This window comes from Phragmites australis, chromosome 18 (assembly GCF_958298935.1).
Source record: "Phragmites australis chromosome 18, lpPhrAust1.1, whole genome shotgun sequence".
In the NCBI taxonomy this organism is placed as follows: Eukaryota; Viridiplantae; Streptophyta; class Magnoliopsida; order Poales; family Poaceae; genus Phragmites; species Phragmites australis.
The window spans coordinates 6949157-6966005 of NC_084938.1; the positions used below are offsets into that span (position 1 = coordinate 6949157).

The 16849-nt window shown below is 40.8% G+C and overlaps 1 protein-coding gene across 1 annotated transcript; it reads left to right on the plus strand.

Moving 5' to 3' along the window:
• Nucleotides 1-918: 918 nt before the first annotated feature.
• On the plus strand, nucleotides 919-9108 carry LOC133898861 (phosphatidylinositol 3-kinase, root isoform-like). The gene is made up of 18 exons (XM_062339653.1): nucleotides 919-1356; nucleotides 1850-1946; nucleotides 2083-2179; nucleotides 2739-2897; nucleotides 3029-3238; nucleotides 3564-3742; nucleotides 3955-4102; nucleotides 4326-4421; nucleotides 5411-5546; nucleotides 5941-6062; nucleotides 6163-6357; nucleotides 6440-6610; nucleotides 6933-7070; nucleotides 7249-7403; nucleotides 7945-8088; nucleotides 8179-8323; nucleotides 8413-8581; nucleotides 8695-9108. Exons 1-17 carry the CDS (start codon nucleotides 1275-1277, stop codon nucleotides 8548-8550), a joined length of 2412 nt encoding a protein of 803 aa, XP_062195637.1. The 5' UTR covers nucleotides 919-1274; the 3' UTR covers nucleotides 8551-8581; nucleotides 8695-9108.
• The last annotated feature ends 7741 nt before the right edge of the window (nucleotides 9109-16849 follow it).

The window sequence follows — 16849 nt, forward strand, 5'->3', positions numbered from 1 at the left end:
GAGTAGCAGGAGCAACACAAATCTCTTAAACGGTATGGCGGTCCACCACGGGGACACACATGCCTCGTATTATCTCATCCAACTTCGAGTCCGCTTCGCCATGTTGCGCATTGGAGGTTAGCTCGACCTCCTGCCCTTTTCTTTTCCTTTCTATGCTATTCTTTTTTCCGTGTGCAAAGATGGGTATATTTTCGCTATCTTAAATTAAGAAGTTTTAGAGATACATCCTTAGATTTTTGTTTTTTAATTATATTTTTCATGAATTTTTTTAGCCTCCGTCACAATGTTATTTATTTCATGTGGGTGACATGTGCAGTTAATGTAGTTTGTTACTAGTATTGCCGCGAGGTGTCAGGTTGCGTCACGAGCTACTGAAATGGGTTAGAGCGAAATGATCTCGAGTAACTTTGTGCAAATGGACCGTGCCTATTGGGCTGACCCGAGATATGGCACTGTAGACATGACCTAGGCATGGCATGGCTGAGTCGGGCTGGCACGGGCACGACATAGCCTGACATGCATGGGTCCAACTATTTTCTATATTTTTTTAATTTTGTAACCATTCTTTTATTTATTTTATATATTATTTATTTATTTATTATCTATTATATATATATATATATATATATTAATTTTGTAGCTATTTTTTTATTTTTTCGAGATGGCTGTGCTGACGGGCCAGCCATGCGCTGCTCGTGGCACCGTGCCCATCGTGCCTGCTAGGCCGGCCATATCGTCAGGCTATAATCGTGTCTAGATCGATCCAGCACGATATACGACAGACCGTACCATGGGCTGAAATTGTGGCACGTGGATCAACACGGCATAGCCGTTACAATAGCTAAGTCTATCGGGCTGGGCCCATGCCGGCCTGACAGGCCCATTGGACCTCTGCTCGGGTTTGAAACCGGGGCGCAGCAGCCACATCCACAAGAACCCACGCGGCTGGACGCTGGAGTCACGAAACCGCCGTCTCCTCGCCGGCACGCTCGCCGCCGCCGCCGCTCTTATCCTCGTTGGCTCGGCCGCCGCCTGCACGCACAGACAAAAGAAGAGAAGTCAAGGATCGGAGGACCGCAAGCCCTTCACTCGCCGCCCTCACCCCCGCGCGGCGCCGGTTCTCCCCACTTCGCCGATTCCTCGGAGTCGTCCTCCTATTATTCGGATCCCATGGTGGCGTCCCTGCCAAGCAACCGGAATCGCGTCGCTTGATCTCATCCTCCCTTCCTCGATTCCTCTCCCGCGACATCGCATCAGTTCTTCATCACCAAAAGATGGTCGGCGGCGGCAACGAGTTCCGGTTCTTCCTCTCCTGCGATATCAGCCTCCCGCTCGCCTTCCGCGTCCTCCACGCAGGTATGTAACCACTCCCTTCCCTCTCCTTACCTTTCCTCTGCGATTCGCTCGGCGGTTCGAACCTGGTGGGCTCTCCGTCAATCCACCCGCGTCAAACACCCATCTTTTTTCTCCCTCATTGTTTCACTCTCAGATTCACCCCAACTCCGGGTCCAATCCAATTGATGCTGCACCTCTACTTCTGCTCTATGGATTTTTAGCTGCTATCATGCCTGCAGTTAACTGCTTTGCCTTGTGATTACACTGCAGGGATCAATTTCGAGTTTTTATTACACTGCTTTGCCATGTTTATCTCCACTCCTTAATTTTGCTGCTCTGCGTTCCATGAGAAACAAATGCCGGTTCTACTTCTGTGTTCTAAGTGCCGACTAAAAAACAAATCTTTCTGTGTCTCTCGTATGCATCATGGTTAAAAGAAGTAAAAAAATGTTTTCTTGTGCCTTGCTTTTCTTTCATGCATGTTTCAGAGTTCCTTAACGTTGCTTGTTTTCAGAACATATCTTGCTGACCGAGAAACAAGTCCCAGAGCTATTTGTTGAGTGCAAGCTATACATTGATGGTTTGCCATTTGGGTTGCCTGTAAAGACAAGGTACGTTTTATAATGTATTATCAACCAAAGACTGCACCCAATGCCACTTCAAATGTTTATTTTCTTCTTTTTATCAGATCACCATTAATGATCAATTATGTTTCTTGGGACTAAATACACGTTTCTCTCGTATTAGGTTGGAATCATCAGGATCATCATACATCTGGAATGAGCTGATAACACTAAGTACAAAATACAGGGACCTGACTTCCCTCTCACAACTTGCATTCACGGTATGTTTCTTGGACTTGTACACCACTGTTTTGTCAATTGTAAACAAAAAGAACTATATCTTGAGAATGTCAGATGTCGATACGTATTTAGCACACATGTGAAGTCGGAAGGTGTGAGTATGAAGATGCAACAAATTAAACATAGTTGTTTTATTTCATAAAAAAATACTGATCTGTGGGTCATGCACAAGATGTTGTGCAGTCGCCCTTTTCATTGGTAGAAAATGTTGGCTTCTCATTTCCGTGTAGGGATTGTTTTCTTTCCAAGTGCATTTTGAATAAAGCAAATAGGAAGATGTGAGTCATGGTCAATTTCATTGGAGATCACCACGGATTACGAATAAAAATCTAAAGCTCTGGTGATACATTGATACCTTGACAGTAGTTAGGGCACACTTGATTTTGCGTTGTAACTTTCCTATGCCAAATGAATGTATGGTGTATCATGTGTTAATAAGATTAGTTAATAAGATCATAGTTGTCCATCATGGGTGTGTAGTTCTCATCTGTATGCTTTCCCTTGCAATTTAACTGCCTATATTTTCTGTATCTAATGTAGGTGTGGGATGTCTCATCTGGTGAGGATGCTGAGATTGTTGGTGGAGCCACCATATTTCTTTTCAACAGCAAAAGGCAGCTTAAAACAGGAAGGCAAAAGCTGCGGCTATGGCCCAAAAAGGAGGCAGATGGAAGAGTCCCCACAACAACCCCTGGCAAGGTTACATGGAGCTTTGTTTTTCTTGGTTCTGGATTCATCCATTGCAGCTCTCTTCTCAACCAATCTCTGCATATGTTGTTTACTTCTGTTACATCAAGGTGAACTTACCCTCTTTTCTATTTAACTATTAGGTTCCTAAGAACGAGAGGGGTGAGATAGAGCGTTTGGAGAGGCTTGTTAACAAGTATGAGAGAGGGCAGATACAGCATGTAGATTGGCTGGATCGTCTTGCCTTCAGTGCTATGGAGAAAGCTAAGGAGAAAGAGTGTGAGAGGAAGGCAAATTTGTACCCTAGCCTGGTTGTTGAATTGTGCAGTTTTGAACACAGAGTTGTCTTCCAGGTTAACATTACTCACATTGAGTCTTTTTTCATTTCTTTGTACGGATTTTCCAAATTATACATCTATGTTATAGTACTGAGCTATTTTTTCCTTTAATTGACCATGCAACTAAATGACTCTTTTATCTATTATAATTGATCTGTTTATGTTTTTATGCACAAGGTGATCCTTGTGCATTTATAATAGTCTCATTGAGGAACTCTCCTTTTGAAATTGCTGAGTCAGTAATATTTATCAGAACATGACTTCTCCTGCTTGCAAGTTATAGCAAATTTAATCTGTCTATCTTTGCTGGAGAAGTGTTAAGTCTTTTTTATGCATGCAGGAATCTGGAGCAAATTTTTATGCACCGGCCCCAGTGTCGTTATCAAATGAGCTGGTTACTGTATGGGACCCTGAACTTGGACGAACTAATCCATCTGAGCACAAGCAGTTAAAGCTTGCTAGGAGCTTGACTCGTGGAATAGTTGATAAAGATCTAAAACCAAGCTCAAATGAGCGGAAGTAAGTATTATTTTTTATTTCCTCTTTTTACCCCTGTAAACTTAATCTTCTTTAGCTTTTGGTTTCATGATGTCATCAACTTGTGAGACAACCACATTCGCATGCCAGCTGAATGAATTAGAAGATGCAGGAAGCAGAATTCTGTAGTTTATTTTAACAGCGATGTACGGTCATTGGTTTTCGAGCTGATTAATTTTGTACTTGCTGTATAGGTTACTGCAAACAATTATCAAGTTTCCTCCAACACGCACTTTAGAGGTGGATGAGAAGCAATTGGTGTGGAAATTTCGTTTCTCTTTGATGTCTGAGAAGAAAGCTCTTACCAAATTTGTCCGCTCAGTGGATTGGAGCGATAACCAAGTTAGTAAAAAAATCCACATGTGCAAGTACTGCTTTTTTTGTACTGTCATATTTGGTATGGCCGGACTAAGTGATACATAAAAGTGTACTGCAATTAGCTTATCTGATGTCACATTTTTCATCATGTCAAATTCCTTTATATACTGGAAGGAATCTAGCATGTTGATTTTTTGAGCCATGAACACTGCATGATCTGATTCATAAATGCGATAATGTCATGCAGGAAGCTAAGCAAGCTGTTGAATTGATTGGAAAGTGGGAAACAATTGATGTGGCTGATGCACTAGAGCTTCTCTCACCAGATTTTGAAAGTGATGAAGTATGCTATCTGCCACCTTTGTTTGTGCATGCTTCTGGTTTTCTCATGTTTACTTGTTTGTAGATTTTTGTTAGATTGTAGAGAACTGTTTGTTCTTCACCCTTTCTTCGGTTAAGTGAATTAGCCCTTAATCCCTATGAAATTCTTGTTCTGGAATTTTTCATGGCAGTTTGCTGTCAACAAGTAGAAAGACATACAATCTTTTGGCAAATTTGTTTGTTCAGTTTTTTGCCGTCGGTTGCCTATTTGTCTCATCTATAATGTGCTTGCTCCAGTGTAATGGAAATAATGTCTGCTCCTGCTCCTCTTTAAATCATATTTATCATGCTAGTTTATTCTATATCCTGAAAAATTGGCATGGAGAGGAAAAGGATAGTCAATTTGTGTGTTTTTTCTAGTCTATAGATGTCCATCAGTTAGGCATGCCAGGTGGTTGGAAGAGGTCGCTCTACAGGGTTCATCAGGTGGCCCAGCAAGCAGCATTGGTAGGCGGCAGAGCTGCAGCTGGAAGCAGTGAAAGGGGTGGGTTGTCAGCTGGGTTGGAGGTGTCATTGGGGCTGGAGGCATCTGTTGGTTGCTTAGTTGGCGCACTATCACCATTTACGACCACCTTGTTGACTTATTCTTGTGTCTACTTAATACCCTCAATTTTGTCGTCGTAAAGAGTTGTCCACTAGGCTGTTGCAGATTCTTATCCAAAGACTTGTATGATATGCAAAATATGTTCTTTTTTCCCTTTCTTTCTTGGTTTCTTGTGTGCTTCCCTGTTTCTCCTTTTCTTTTTCAATAAATCATGCACTGGTAATGGAAACATTTTCTTTCCGAGTGAAATGCTTAGTTAAGGTTATAAATGAATATCATATTCTCTCATTTCCTGAAAAATAAATAAATAATTGAGTGATTAGACTCTGACTCTGTTGTATGCTATATCATCTCATGCCCTTCTAAATCTTTTCTTCTGGAAGGTAACTATTGTTTTTTGTGTAAAGGTCCGTGGTTATGCTGTCAGCGTCCTTGAAAGGGCTGATAATGAAGAATTACAATGCTATTTACTCCAGTTAGTGCAAGCTCTTCGGTTTGAAAGATCAGACAAGTCCCGTCTGGCACTCTTTCTTGTAAACCGTGGTATGTTAAATGCCTTAGTAATATTTTATCATGAATCTATCTGCCGCATTTGGTTACTGCAAAATTTGATGAAATAACAGAATACTTATGTGTTGAAAGGAGAGAAAAGGCAGTTTGTGCATGTGTGCATATATTGCCCAGACTGCCATGGCTGTACTTCTGAATGATTTTAGCACCCAATACAACCTGAAACACTTAATATTTCTATTGATGATGCAAGATGAAGTCCTACATTCTTGTAAACTTTTAGGTGTACCCAGTCACCACAAAGCTTGCATGACATGCAGAAGTTTTGCCCCTAGCAGACCTTTTATCAACTTATGTTCTTTATGTCCTCATGAAACTATTTCTGTAGAGTACTAACAGCAGTGTTGTGATCTTTTCTCCATTTCAGCTTTGTCAAACATTGAAATTGCTAGCTTCCTTCGCTGGTATATACTAGTTGAGCTTCATGGTCCAGCATATGCAAGACGATATTACAGTACATATGACATGCTTGAAAATAGCATGATGAAAGTATATTTTTCTTCCTTTTTGACACATCCTGTTGGCTCTGCTATTCCCAGTCTGTAAAATTGCATTCTTTTAATATATTTTGTTGTTCTGTTCTTAACAGTTGGTTGGTAGGGAGGATGGGGATGAAGATGGGTTTCGACTGTGGCAGAGTTTAACTCGGCAGACAGACCTCACTGCTCAATTATGTTCTATTATGAAGGATGTAAGAAATGTACGTGGTAGTGCACAAAAGAAAATTGAAAAATTAAGGCAGTTATTATCAGGAGTTTTCAGTGAGCTTACGAACTTTGATGAGGTACAACTTTACTGTCTGTTAATGCCACATATTAACTTGGCTTAGTAGCTATAACTGACTTGTTCTTTTGAACCGATTCCAGCCAATTCGTTCTCCGTTAGCCCCAACTGTTCTCCTTACAGGGGTTGTGCCTCAAGAATCATCTATATTTAAAAGTGCCTTAACTCCTTTGCGCCTTACATTTAAGACTGCAAATGGGGGAACATCCAAGATAATTTACAAAAAGGGAGATGACCTCCGACAAGATCAGTTGGTAAGTAATCATTGCTGCTTTAGATCTATTGGCAAATGTTTTACTTCTGTTCTAGTCCGTATACAGTATCACCCTCTTTATGTAATGGTTGTGGTGCTTGACAATCTAAGTGAGTGATTGATGTTTCTGTGAAGTGAAGTGAAGGAATTGAAACTTGACTTGTGTCGGCCAGTTGTATTTATTAGTTCCTTACTTGACACTATCTGAATAGAGCGAACATTGTGAACTGTAACATCTAAGATGTTAAGGAATGGTGTCCATTTACTTATAACTTGTATGGGAGGGAGTAAATCATGGTTAATTGTTTCTGTGTGATTTATAGGTCATTCAAACAGTTTCTTTGATGGACCGGTTGCTCAAATTAGAAAATCTGGACTTGCACCTCACTCCATATCGAGTTCTTGCAACTGGACAAGAAGAAGGGATGTTTGAATTTATCCCATCCAGTTCTCTTGCACAGGTAACTTGTTATGGAAGATAATGGAAGCTACTGTCGAGTTGCCAAATGTCATTTATCCTTGCCATTGCAATGAAGCTTCCTACACATTCTAGCTTTATTTCATTAGAAAGCTTTATATCTAGTTTTTTACGAACGTCATGAAGATATGTGTGTTGATTGAATTATTGCATGTTCCCAGATTCTATCAGAACATCGCAGTATTACAAGTTACCTACAGAAGTTCCATCCTGACGAGGATGGTCCTTTTGGTATAACGGCCCAATGTTTGGAGACTTTCATAAAAAGCTGTGCTGGTTACTCTGTCATTACATATATATTAGGGGTTGGAGACAGGTTCGTATTCTTCTTAATGCCTTCTGGTTTTAAGTACCTCTGTGATAATAACCTTGTATGTTTAGAAGAGCATGTTCAGATTCAGAGGCCTTATTTTCAGCTCTCTATATAAACCAAGCATTTATTACAATCAGGAAGCTTCAACTGTCATTCATTGACCTTCTGAGGACCCTGAACTTATTTATGTGTTCACTTCATTTTCTCTCTTTTATGATGATTGTCCAGGCATGAAAATAACTGTGATTTGTACTTTTTAGCAAGGATTGTGTAGCTCAACTGGGTTTTTATTATTTTTGGTTGCTTTTCTTGATAATAACTCAACTATGGTGGAGCTCATAATGCTTTAATGGAAGTTTGTTCATGGCCAGGACATATTCTGTAGCAATGTTCATGAAGAGTGAGGATCTGGCTGACACTGTTATACAGTTTCTTATATCCTTTTCCTCTTGAAACAAAGTTACCCATGTTGACCGTGGACTATGATACAACATATTGAAACATGAATTTACCAGGAATAATATATATTTTTTCTGTTCTCTAGGCATCTCGATAATCTTCTTCTAACAGATGATGGACGCCTTTTCCATGTTGACTTTGCTTTTATTCTTGGTCGAGATCCAAAGCCATTTCCACCACCGATGAAACTATGTAAAGAAATGGTTGAGGCCATGGGTGGTGCAGAAAGGTAATTAGTAGAACAATTTTGTTAAGTACTAGCACTTTCACTCGTTCGTTAGGTGGTTGTGCACCCTCAGAACTTGTGTTTCTGTTTCAGCCAATACTATACGAGATTCAAGTCCTACTGTTGCGAAGCATACAACATTCTAAGAAAGTCCAGCAGCCTCATATTGAATCTCTTCAAGTTGATGGAAAGATCAGGTATTCCAGATATCTCCTCTGACGAAAGCGGTGGTCTGAAGGTAAGTTTGTTACAAGTTGAGCTTGTGAAACTCTATGAAGAGCAGTCTAAATGACATGTTCCTCTCTGTTTATGTGGTGCATCAATCAGCTTCAGGAGAAATTCCGGCTGGATCTGGATGATGAGGACGCTATACATTTCTTCCAGGATCTTATCAATGAAAGTGTCAGCGCTCTGTTCCCTCAGATGGTTGAGACCATCCATAGATGGGCTCAATATTGGCGATAAGCTGATGACACTGAACACAAATCTGTACATGGTGAGTTGGGTAATATTTCTTTTGTTGTCATGATACTGTTTAATCTGGGGGGAATGGTACACTATCGCAAAGGGCGCTAATATATTTATGGTTGGTTTTGATGTTCATTGCAGCTGACTATTCCGAGTTAATAACTTTGGATTGTATAGACTGTAAAAGCCATGGTAATTGGTGAGAGCTACCACTGATGGGAGCCTGCCATTTGGGGTTCAAGCCTTGGTATGGTAACGTTGCTGTCAGTGGAGAGGGGTTTGAGACCAGGGTCGGGAATCGACCACGGGGAGCATGAGTAGGCCTCCCCCATGCCCGGTCCACAAGGAATTTCATGCTCATTCCTGTGCTCGTCACCCGTGATGGGTAGAGTTCTTCGCCCATCACTGTACCTACGGGCATTCCTCAAATGTGTTGTGTACATATTAACTTCGAAGAGCAAGTTTGTGAATATTGAATGATCTTATGTACTTGCTGTAATGAGAAGACTACAGTGTCGATATGGCTTGGTAAATGGTAAGGTTGAAATTTGAGTAGGGTGTGTGACACAGCTGGGATGTTGATAATCGGAAATGCTTCGCATAATACCCACGACCAAGGACCTGCGACAAACTTCTATCATGTGCTAGTCTTTTGGTATCTCGGCTTCCTGTGTAGCAAGACGGCGGTAGTGCGCGAGACATGCACTCGTCACACCTGCACTGATCTTCCCTCTTAGCAGTAAGAAAAATGCATGAATCTCGAAAGATCTTTTTCGTTAGTTCAAGCTTAAGTCCTGTCAGAATTTTCGTAGTCAATACGATCTTTTGCACTTGTAATGAAAACTAAAAGACAGGTATGACGGTGTCCCTAACAATTCATAATTTTATGTCAGCTAGTTATAAGGGAGCCCACATTTTTATCTACTTGGAAGAGGGAATGAATAAAGAGAAAAACTAGCTACTGATAAGTAGAAATTTTATTAATTAAATACAATGGTATTGTAGTCTATTGCATGTAGACTTACATTAATTTGTAGACAATGTTATAATTATATTATTAGAGAAGTTGACTATTGCAATATCTATTGATGATGTGTATAACATTTACATATATCATCTCTCTATATTGTTGGAGATGTTCGATATTCTTTATTGAAAGGAAGCAAAGTCAGATGAAGTAGTTTGCTGCCACAGAATAGGAGGTGGCAAGAATGCTGAAAGTGTTGCCACTAAGGTCTACCATCAATCATAGTTATTATAGCGATGTGACGAGCCATGACAACCTGCTACCTTCACACATTTATATTGCTTATGGCGCGTGGCATAACAACGCCATACGAGCTAAAGAAACACCAAAGCAATAGCAAGGAGGAGGAAAGAAAAAGAAAAACAAAAAAAAGAAAAAGGGAAAAAAGAGAAAAGGAGAGGGGTTGGCCCAGCCCACTCCACTTACCCTATAATGATTCTCTAATCCTCTCCACGAGCAGACATCCACCAGCCGCCTCTCTCTCTCAGGCCACCTCCACCAGTCGTGCCTCTCTCCTTCCCTCCCTTAGAGCACCTCCACCAGCCGCCTCTCCTTTCCTCCTTGCCCCCACTTCTCCTCCCTCTTGTTCCCCTTCTATCAACCGCTCAGCTTCAGTGACAATGGCAGGGTAGGGGATTGGCAAGAATGAAGTTGAAGGGCGACGGGGTAGCTTCGACGATAGCAGATCTAGGTTACCCGACTCTAGATCTGCAACTACTAGAGAAAAGGTCATCACTGTCGGTTTTGGAACCTGCAGTGATCGATTAAGCAGCAGTGATAATCAGTCGCAAATTCGATGTTTTTGGGACCGATTTTTTTTTGCACTCGACGAATGAACCCTCATGGCTTCCCGTAGCTTTTCTGATTTGTGACTAACCCCTCGTGGCTTCTATGGGAGTCAGTTAATCAAATAAGCAAATTACGCACCCGAGTAGTTTGTGGGAGTCGAACCCACGATCTCACCCCTCACGTGAAGCTTTCTTATCATCTCACATTATAGTTTTAGCTGATGGCTATGGAGGTAATTTATTCTTTTGACTTTTCATGCTCAAATCTTTGGACGATTATTTGAGCATCTAGAATGCTTCAAATGAAAATGTCGTCAATTATAAAGTTTTACATCTCATCAAGACCTATAATTTCATATAAAGTTTGTCTACAATCCATGCACTGTTCAGTAAAAAAGCCATAATTTTTGCATATGGAGTCTGATTTTGATGTTCGATCTCTACTTTAAAAGCTAACGAGGAGGCGCATCTGAAAAAAATACTGTGTTTACATCGGTACCTGTCGGAGGATGAACTCCACAAGCGGGGATCTGGAGGGACCCCCTTTGAGATTCGGCCGGGGGGATGATTCTGAATCTACCTCATACGTGAAATAAATGGGAGTAAGTGAGATGCAGGTGGGTTGGATGATCAGATGCAGGAGGAAATAAATGCTCAGGGGATTTTAGACGGGTTCGGGCCGCACGGAGCGTAATACCCTACTCCTGTGTGTATGCTATAACTACTCAGGAAATGTCTCTCTGAGGATCTCTTGTGTTACAAGGATGTTTGTCTAAGTCTAAAGCTTTGTGAGCTTGTCTCGGTCTTGAAGAAGCCATTGTCTTCTGTGTGTCTCGATCTTCTCCGAGTTCGGTCTATCGATCCAGTGTTTTCCTTCTTCGGGGAGCCCGCCCCTCTTTTATACCCCGTCGGGCTGGGTAGTGTGCCCAGAAAGGATGGTGCGAGTTTCAAGGCACCATAAATGGAAAACAACCATCATGGGCTGTAGCTTGATGTTACGAGGAGGGTTGAAAACGCGCCCCCATCCGGTCTTGTCGTCATCATCCTGCTTTTCGGCGGGTGCTGCGGGGAGGGCCCATCGGGCAGCCACCGAGCACCTCGCGTGCCCGCCCAGTCAGAGTGAGCCTGACACAACAGAGGGGCAGGCGATATGCCTCGAGTCCTGCGACGTTATCCCGAGGTGCGCCGGATGACGCGCGATGGGACCCGCGCATTAAATATCCCCACGCTTCCCTGCCAGGGAGTGGAAGGGACTGACAGCAGGCGTGGGGGGAGTGGTTGGAAGTGACAGACCACGCGCCCTCTTAAATGCAGCATTGGGCCTCTCACCAATTGACACCTCACCGCTGAGCCCTTGTGGGGACCACCGACGAAGGGCTTCTCAGGTCCTCGGGGAACTGTGAGTCCTCGGGGACTACTGTTCATAGCCTCGAGTACTCTCTCCCGGATATGTCTTTTCTTGGTTCTCGGGAAACTCGGGCACTCGGGGACCACTGTTCATGGCCCTGAGCGCCCTCTCCTGGAATTGGGTCTGCTCGGGTCATCGGGGAACTCGGGTGCTCGGGGACCACTGTTCATGGCCCCAAACGCCTTCTCTCGGAACTTGTACTTCTCGAGTCCTCGGGGAACTCGGGTACTCGGGGACCACTGTTCATGGCCCCGAGTGCCCTCTCCCGGAACTTGTACTTCTCGGGTCCTCGGGGAACTCGGGTACTCGGGGACCACTGTTCATGGCCCCAAGCACTCTCTCCCAGAACTTGGTCTTTTCGGACCTTGAGGAGATAATCCCCGAGGGAGGGCGCCACGTGGCACTCTGCTGTCCTGGCCTCGGGACTTGGGAACCCATAGTTCCCATGTCACCGACAATACCTTTCATGACCCAAACAAAGCTTAGAAGACCGTCGACAGGACCTCTGAAGGTTTTGGTCAAAATTTACCTTATCTAATTTGCCTGAATTTTTTTTTGAGACATAGTGATACATCTAAAAGTCAGTGTTGCTCAGACATTTCATCAATCCGAGTTACCAAACTCGCAATAAAATTCTTTGAAGTTACAGTTTTGAACTTTGTGGTCCTATGCGTGGTTTTTTCAATCATTCCTATTAGTGTTATACCAGATCTGACAATTTACTTAGTGGTCCAGTGCGTGGTTTTCTTTTGACAGTCTTTAGATGATTATTTCGACATCTATATGGTTTCAAATAAAAATATAATTTTCATATAAAGTTTATGTCATTTGACTCCGTATGAAGAAGTTATGAATTTCTAAAGATGGGCTACATTTTATTGTCACTACCGGTTAATATAATGAACCGGCGGTGATAATACCTCAATTATATGAACCAGTAGTGATATTTGATTATCACTACTGGTTTTCCGTATGGGTCATTACTGCTGGTTTTTAGTAAGAATCGGTAGTGTTATTTTATCACTACTAATTATTTTCGAATCGGCAGTGAAAGAGAGGTACATATGACCTTTTTTATAGTAGTGTGCCTGATCTGCTCCCCAGTGACCCTCCAGTGGGCAGCGGACGAGCGTGGCGGATAGGGAGTTGTGGCATGGCGTGGCGAGCCTCGAGTTTCTGCCATGCTGACATAGTGATGCTATGACCACTACTAGAGAAATTATTTATACAGACAGTTTGGAAACCCCGTGCGGGACATTTTTTTGAACCGTCTATAGAAAAAAGTCTGTACAAATCAGATTTATATAGATGAGTTTTGAACCATCTGTACAAAATATTTATACAGATAGCTCGTTACTGGAGTCGTCTGTAACATCAAGAGTACCAGCTGCACCATACACTTCTCTTTTCCAGGTGACGAACTACGTATATCAACCCTGTTACTGAACATTAAAGAGATTTTATAAGCGGACAACCATCCTCCTCAGAATATACCAGCGCTTGTGGCTGTCCTGATGATCTAAAAGAGAGCTGCATGAAGAAGAGTAAAGGACACAATTACTTAATACAAAAGTTCATAAAGATGCTACCAAAAAATAAAAAAAATGAAAATTGCTCATGCTACGTGGAAACTAACATAGCTGCAAGGTTTTCATTCTCCGAAAGTCTATTTTTACAAAGAAAAATAATTCTTTGTATATAATTAGAGTGTGCAATTTGGCAAGTGTCTACGGTGACATAATTCCCTGCCATCTTTTGACTTCTCTCGGGTTCTACATCAATATACATATGAAATGACGATAATAGAATCCAAATTCCTTGTTTTTATACGTAAAATCTTAATCTTACCAAAGTCAGATCATTAGATTAGAATAGCTAATGCCCATGGAAAGTAGCATGAGCTGTCACCAATACATCTAAAATTGTGACCCATATTTTGATAATTGATTGAACACTATAGTATGCATAACGAATACCTATAATGTTTGGATATATTTGTAGTATATGTATGTGGAAAAGTGGAAGGCATGGCAATGTAAGCCAATTGAAGGAGAAATAGCAGAAAAATTGTGAGCATCTCTATTTACATGACTCTAAGCAGTGCATACCATGAGGATCACAATGGACACTGGAATAGTAACAAGGAAGGAATTAACAACAAAGGGTATAATAAAGATCAACAAAATATAACTAGGTGCATCATAGCTATGGAAGGAAAGCATTCCAAGATGCAAGATTACTTAGTGTTAAACACTGAGAAAATCAGTACCAACAGCACCAACTAGAGAATAAAATTGGCAAAGCACTTATAGAATAGGATAAAAGAGATTGGTGATAGACCGATTGTTTCACATCACTATACATATTAGAAAAGACATATAAGTAAAAAATGGCATACCATGTTTTTGAGCACCTTGTCTACCAGCTTTGGTGAAAATCCCATTCCAATAAATTGTGATCTTAAATACCTGTGATGGGTAGAGTTCTTTGCCCATCACTGTACCCACGGGCATTCCTCAAATGTGTTGCGTACATATTAACTTCGAAGAGCAAGTTTGTGAATATTGAATGATCTTATGTACTTGCTGTAATGAGAAGACTACAGTGTCGATATGGCTTGGTAAATGGCAAGGTTGAAATTTGAGTAGGGTGTGTGACACAGCTGGGATGTTGATAATCGGAAATGCTTCGCATAGTACCCACGACCAAACCTGCGACAAACTTATATCATGTGCTAGTCTTTTGGTATCTCGGCTTCCTGTGTAGCAAGACGGCGGTAGTGCGCGAGACATGCACTCGTACGTCACACCTACACTACACTGATCTTCCTTCTTAACAGTAAGAAAAATGCATGAATCTCGAAAGATCTTTTTCGTTACTACCAAGGTAAAGTCCTGTCAGAACTTTCTTAGTCAATAGGATCTTTGGCACTTGTAATGGTATAATGGTGTCCCTAGCAATTTATGATTTTATGTTAGCTAGCTATAAGGGAGACCACATCAAATTTGTTTACGTGGAAGAGATAATAAATAAAGAGAGAAAAACTAGCTTACTAATAAGTAGATATTTTTTTAATTAAATAAAATGGTATTGTAATTTGTTGCATGCGAGTCTATATTAATTTTGTAGATAATATTATAATTATATTATTAGAGAAATCGACTATTATATTATCTATTGGTATCAGATTTCTATATTGTTGGAGATGTTGGATATTTTTATTGAAAGAAAGTAAAATCATATGAAGTAGTTTGCTGCCACAGAATAGGAGGCGGCAAGAATGCTGAAAGTGTTGTGCCACTGAGGCCTACCATCAATCATAGTTATTATGACTGTGTAGTGAGGCATGATGACTCGTCACTAACATACCTTTATACTACTTATGGCATGTGGCATACGATGCCATACGAGCTAAAGGAACACAAAAATAATAGCAAGGAGAAGGAAAGAAAAAGAAAAAGAAAAAAGAAAAAGAAAAGAAAAGAAAAAGGAGAGGGTTGGCCCAGCCCACTCCACTACCCTAGAATGATACCTTAGAGCACATCCACCAGCCGTCTATCCTTCCCTCCCTTTGCCCCACTTCTCCTCCCTATTGTTCCCCTTTTCTCAGCCACGTAGCTTCAGTGATGTTGTCACAGAAGGGGATCGGCAGGAATGAAGCCGAAGGGCGACGGTAGTATCACTGCCGGTTTTGAAATCGACAGTAATAGAGTTATCACTGCCAGTTTGTATTATAAACCGGTAGTGATAGTTGGTCATAAATCTGATGTTTTTAGGATCAATTTTTTTTCACTCGACGAACTAACCCTCACGGCTTCCCGCGGCTTTTCTGACTTGTGAAGAACCCTCTGCGGCTTCAGTGGGAGTTGATTAATCGAATATAGCAAATTACGCACACGAGTAATTCATGAGAGTTGAACCCGCGACCTCACCTCTTGAGCGAAGCTTTCTTGCCATCTCATCTCATAGTTTAGCTAATGACTAGAGGGTAATTTATTCTTTTAACTTTTCTTGCTCCAATCTTTCGATGATTATTTGAGCTTCTAGATTATTTCAAATAAAAATGTTGTCAACTACAAAGTTACATATCTCATCCAAGTCTATAATTTTCATATAAAGTTTGTCTTCATCCGACTCTATATGACAAAGTTTATTTCTAATCTGTGCACTGTTCGGTTAAACAGCTATAATTTTTGTATACAGAGTCCGATTTTGATGATCGACCTCTACTTTCGAAGTTAACGAGGAGATGTATCTGAAAAAAATACTATGTTTCACAGGTACCTTTCTTGACTCAAAAAAAAAAAGTTTAGAAGGCCATCGATAAGACCTCTGAAGTTTTTTTAAAAAAATTTACCTCCTCTAATTTGCCTAAATTTTTTAGAGATATAGTGCTACATCTGAAAGTCAATGTTGCACAGACGTTTCATCAATCCGAGTTAACAAACTTGCAATAAAAATATTTAAAATTGCAGTTTTCACCTTTGTGACTATATGTGTAGTTTTTTCAATTATTCTTGCTAGTGTTACACAAAATTCGATAATTTACTTTGTGATACAGTACGTGGTTTTTCTTTAAAAGTTTTAAACAATTATTTGAGCAGCTATATGGCTTCTAATAAAAACATTATGAATCACAAAGTTGTAGATCTCGTAAAAACTACAATTTTCAAACAAAATTTATCTCTATTCAACTCAGTATGAAAAAATTATAAATATCTGAAGATACGTTGCATTTTAGTGTCACTGCCGGTTAATATAATGAACTGACAGTGATAATACTTCCATGATCACTGCTAGTTTATGACTAAAATCGACAGTGATAATCAAGTTTTATTACCAGTTTTTTAATTAAATCGACAATGATACTTAATTATCACTGACAATTTTTACTGGATAGGCTATTACTGTCGTTTTTAGGTAAAAACTAGTAGTGATACTTTATTACTACTGGTTATTTTCAAACTGACAGTAAAAATAAACATAGATGATCTTTTCTACAGTAGTGTGCCTTATTTGCTCCCCGGTGGCTGGACGGCGGACGGGCGTGGCGGAAAAGGAGCTGTGCCATCA

Coding starts and splice junctions, on each gene's coding strand:
- LOC133898861 (XM_062339653.1), top strand. CDS start 1,275: ATGGTCGGCGGCGGCAACGAGTTCCGGTTCTTCCTCTCCTGCGATATC. Junction 6,611..6,932: donor ACCTCCGACAAGATCAGTTG/GTAAGTAATCAT, acceptor TGTGATTTATAG/GTCATTCAAACAGTTTCTTT. Junction 8,324..8,412: donor ACGAAAGCGGTGGTCTGAAG/GTAAGTTTGTTA, acceptor TGCATCAATCAG/CTTCAGGAGAAATTCCGGCT.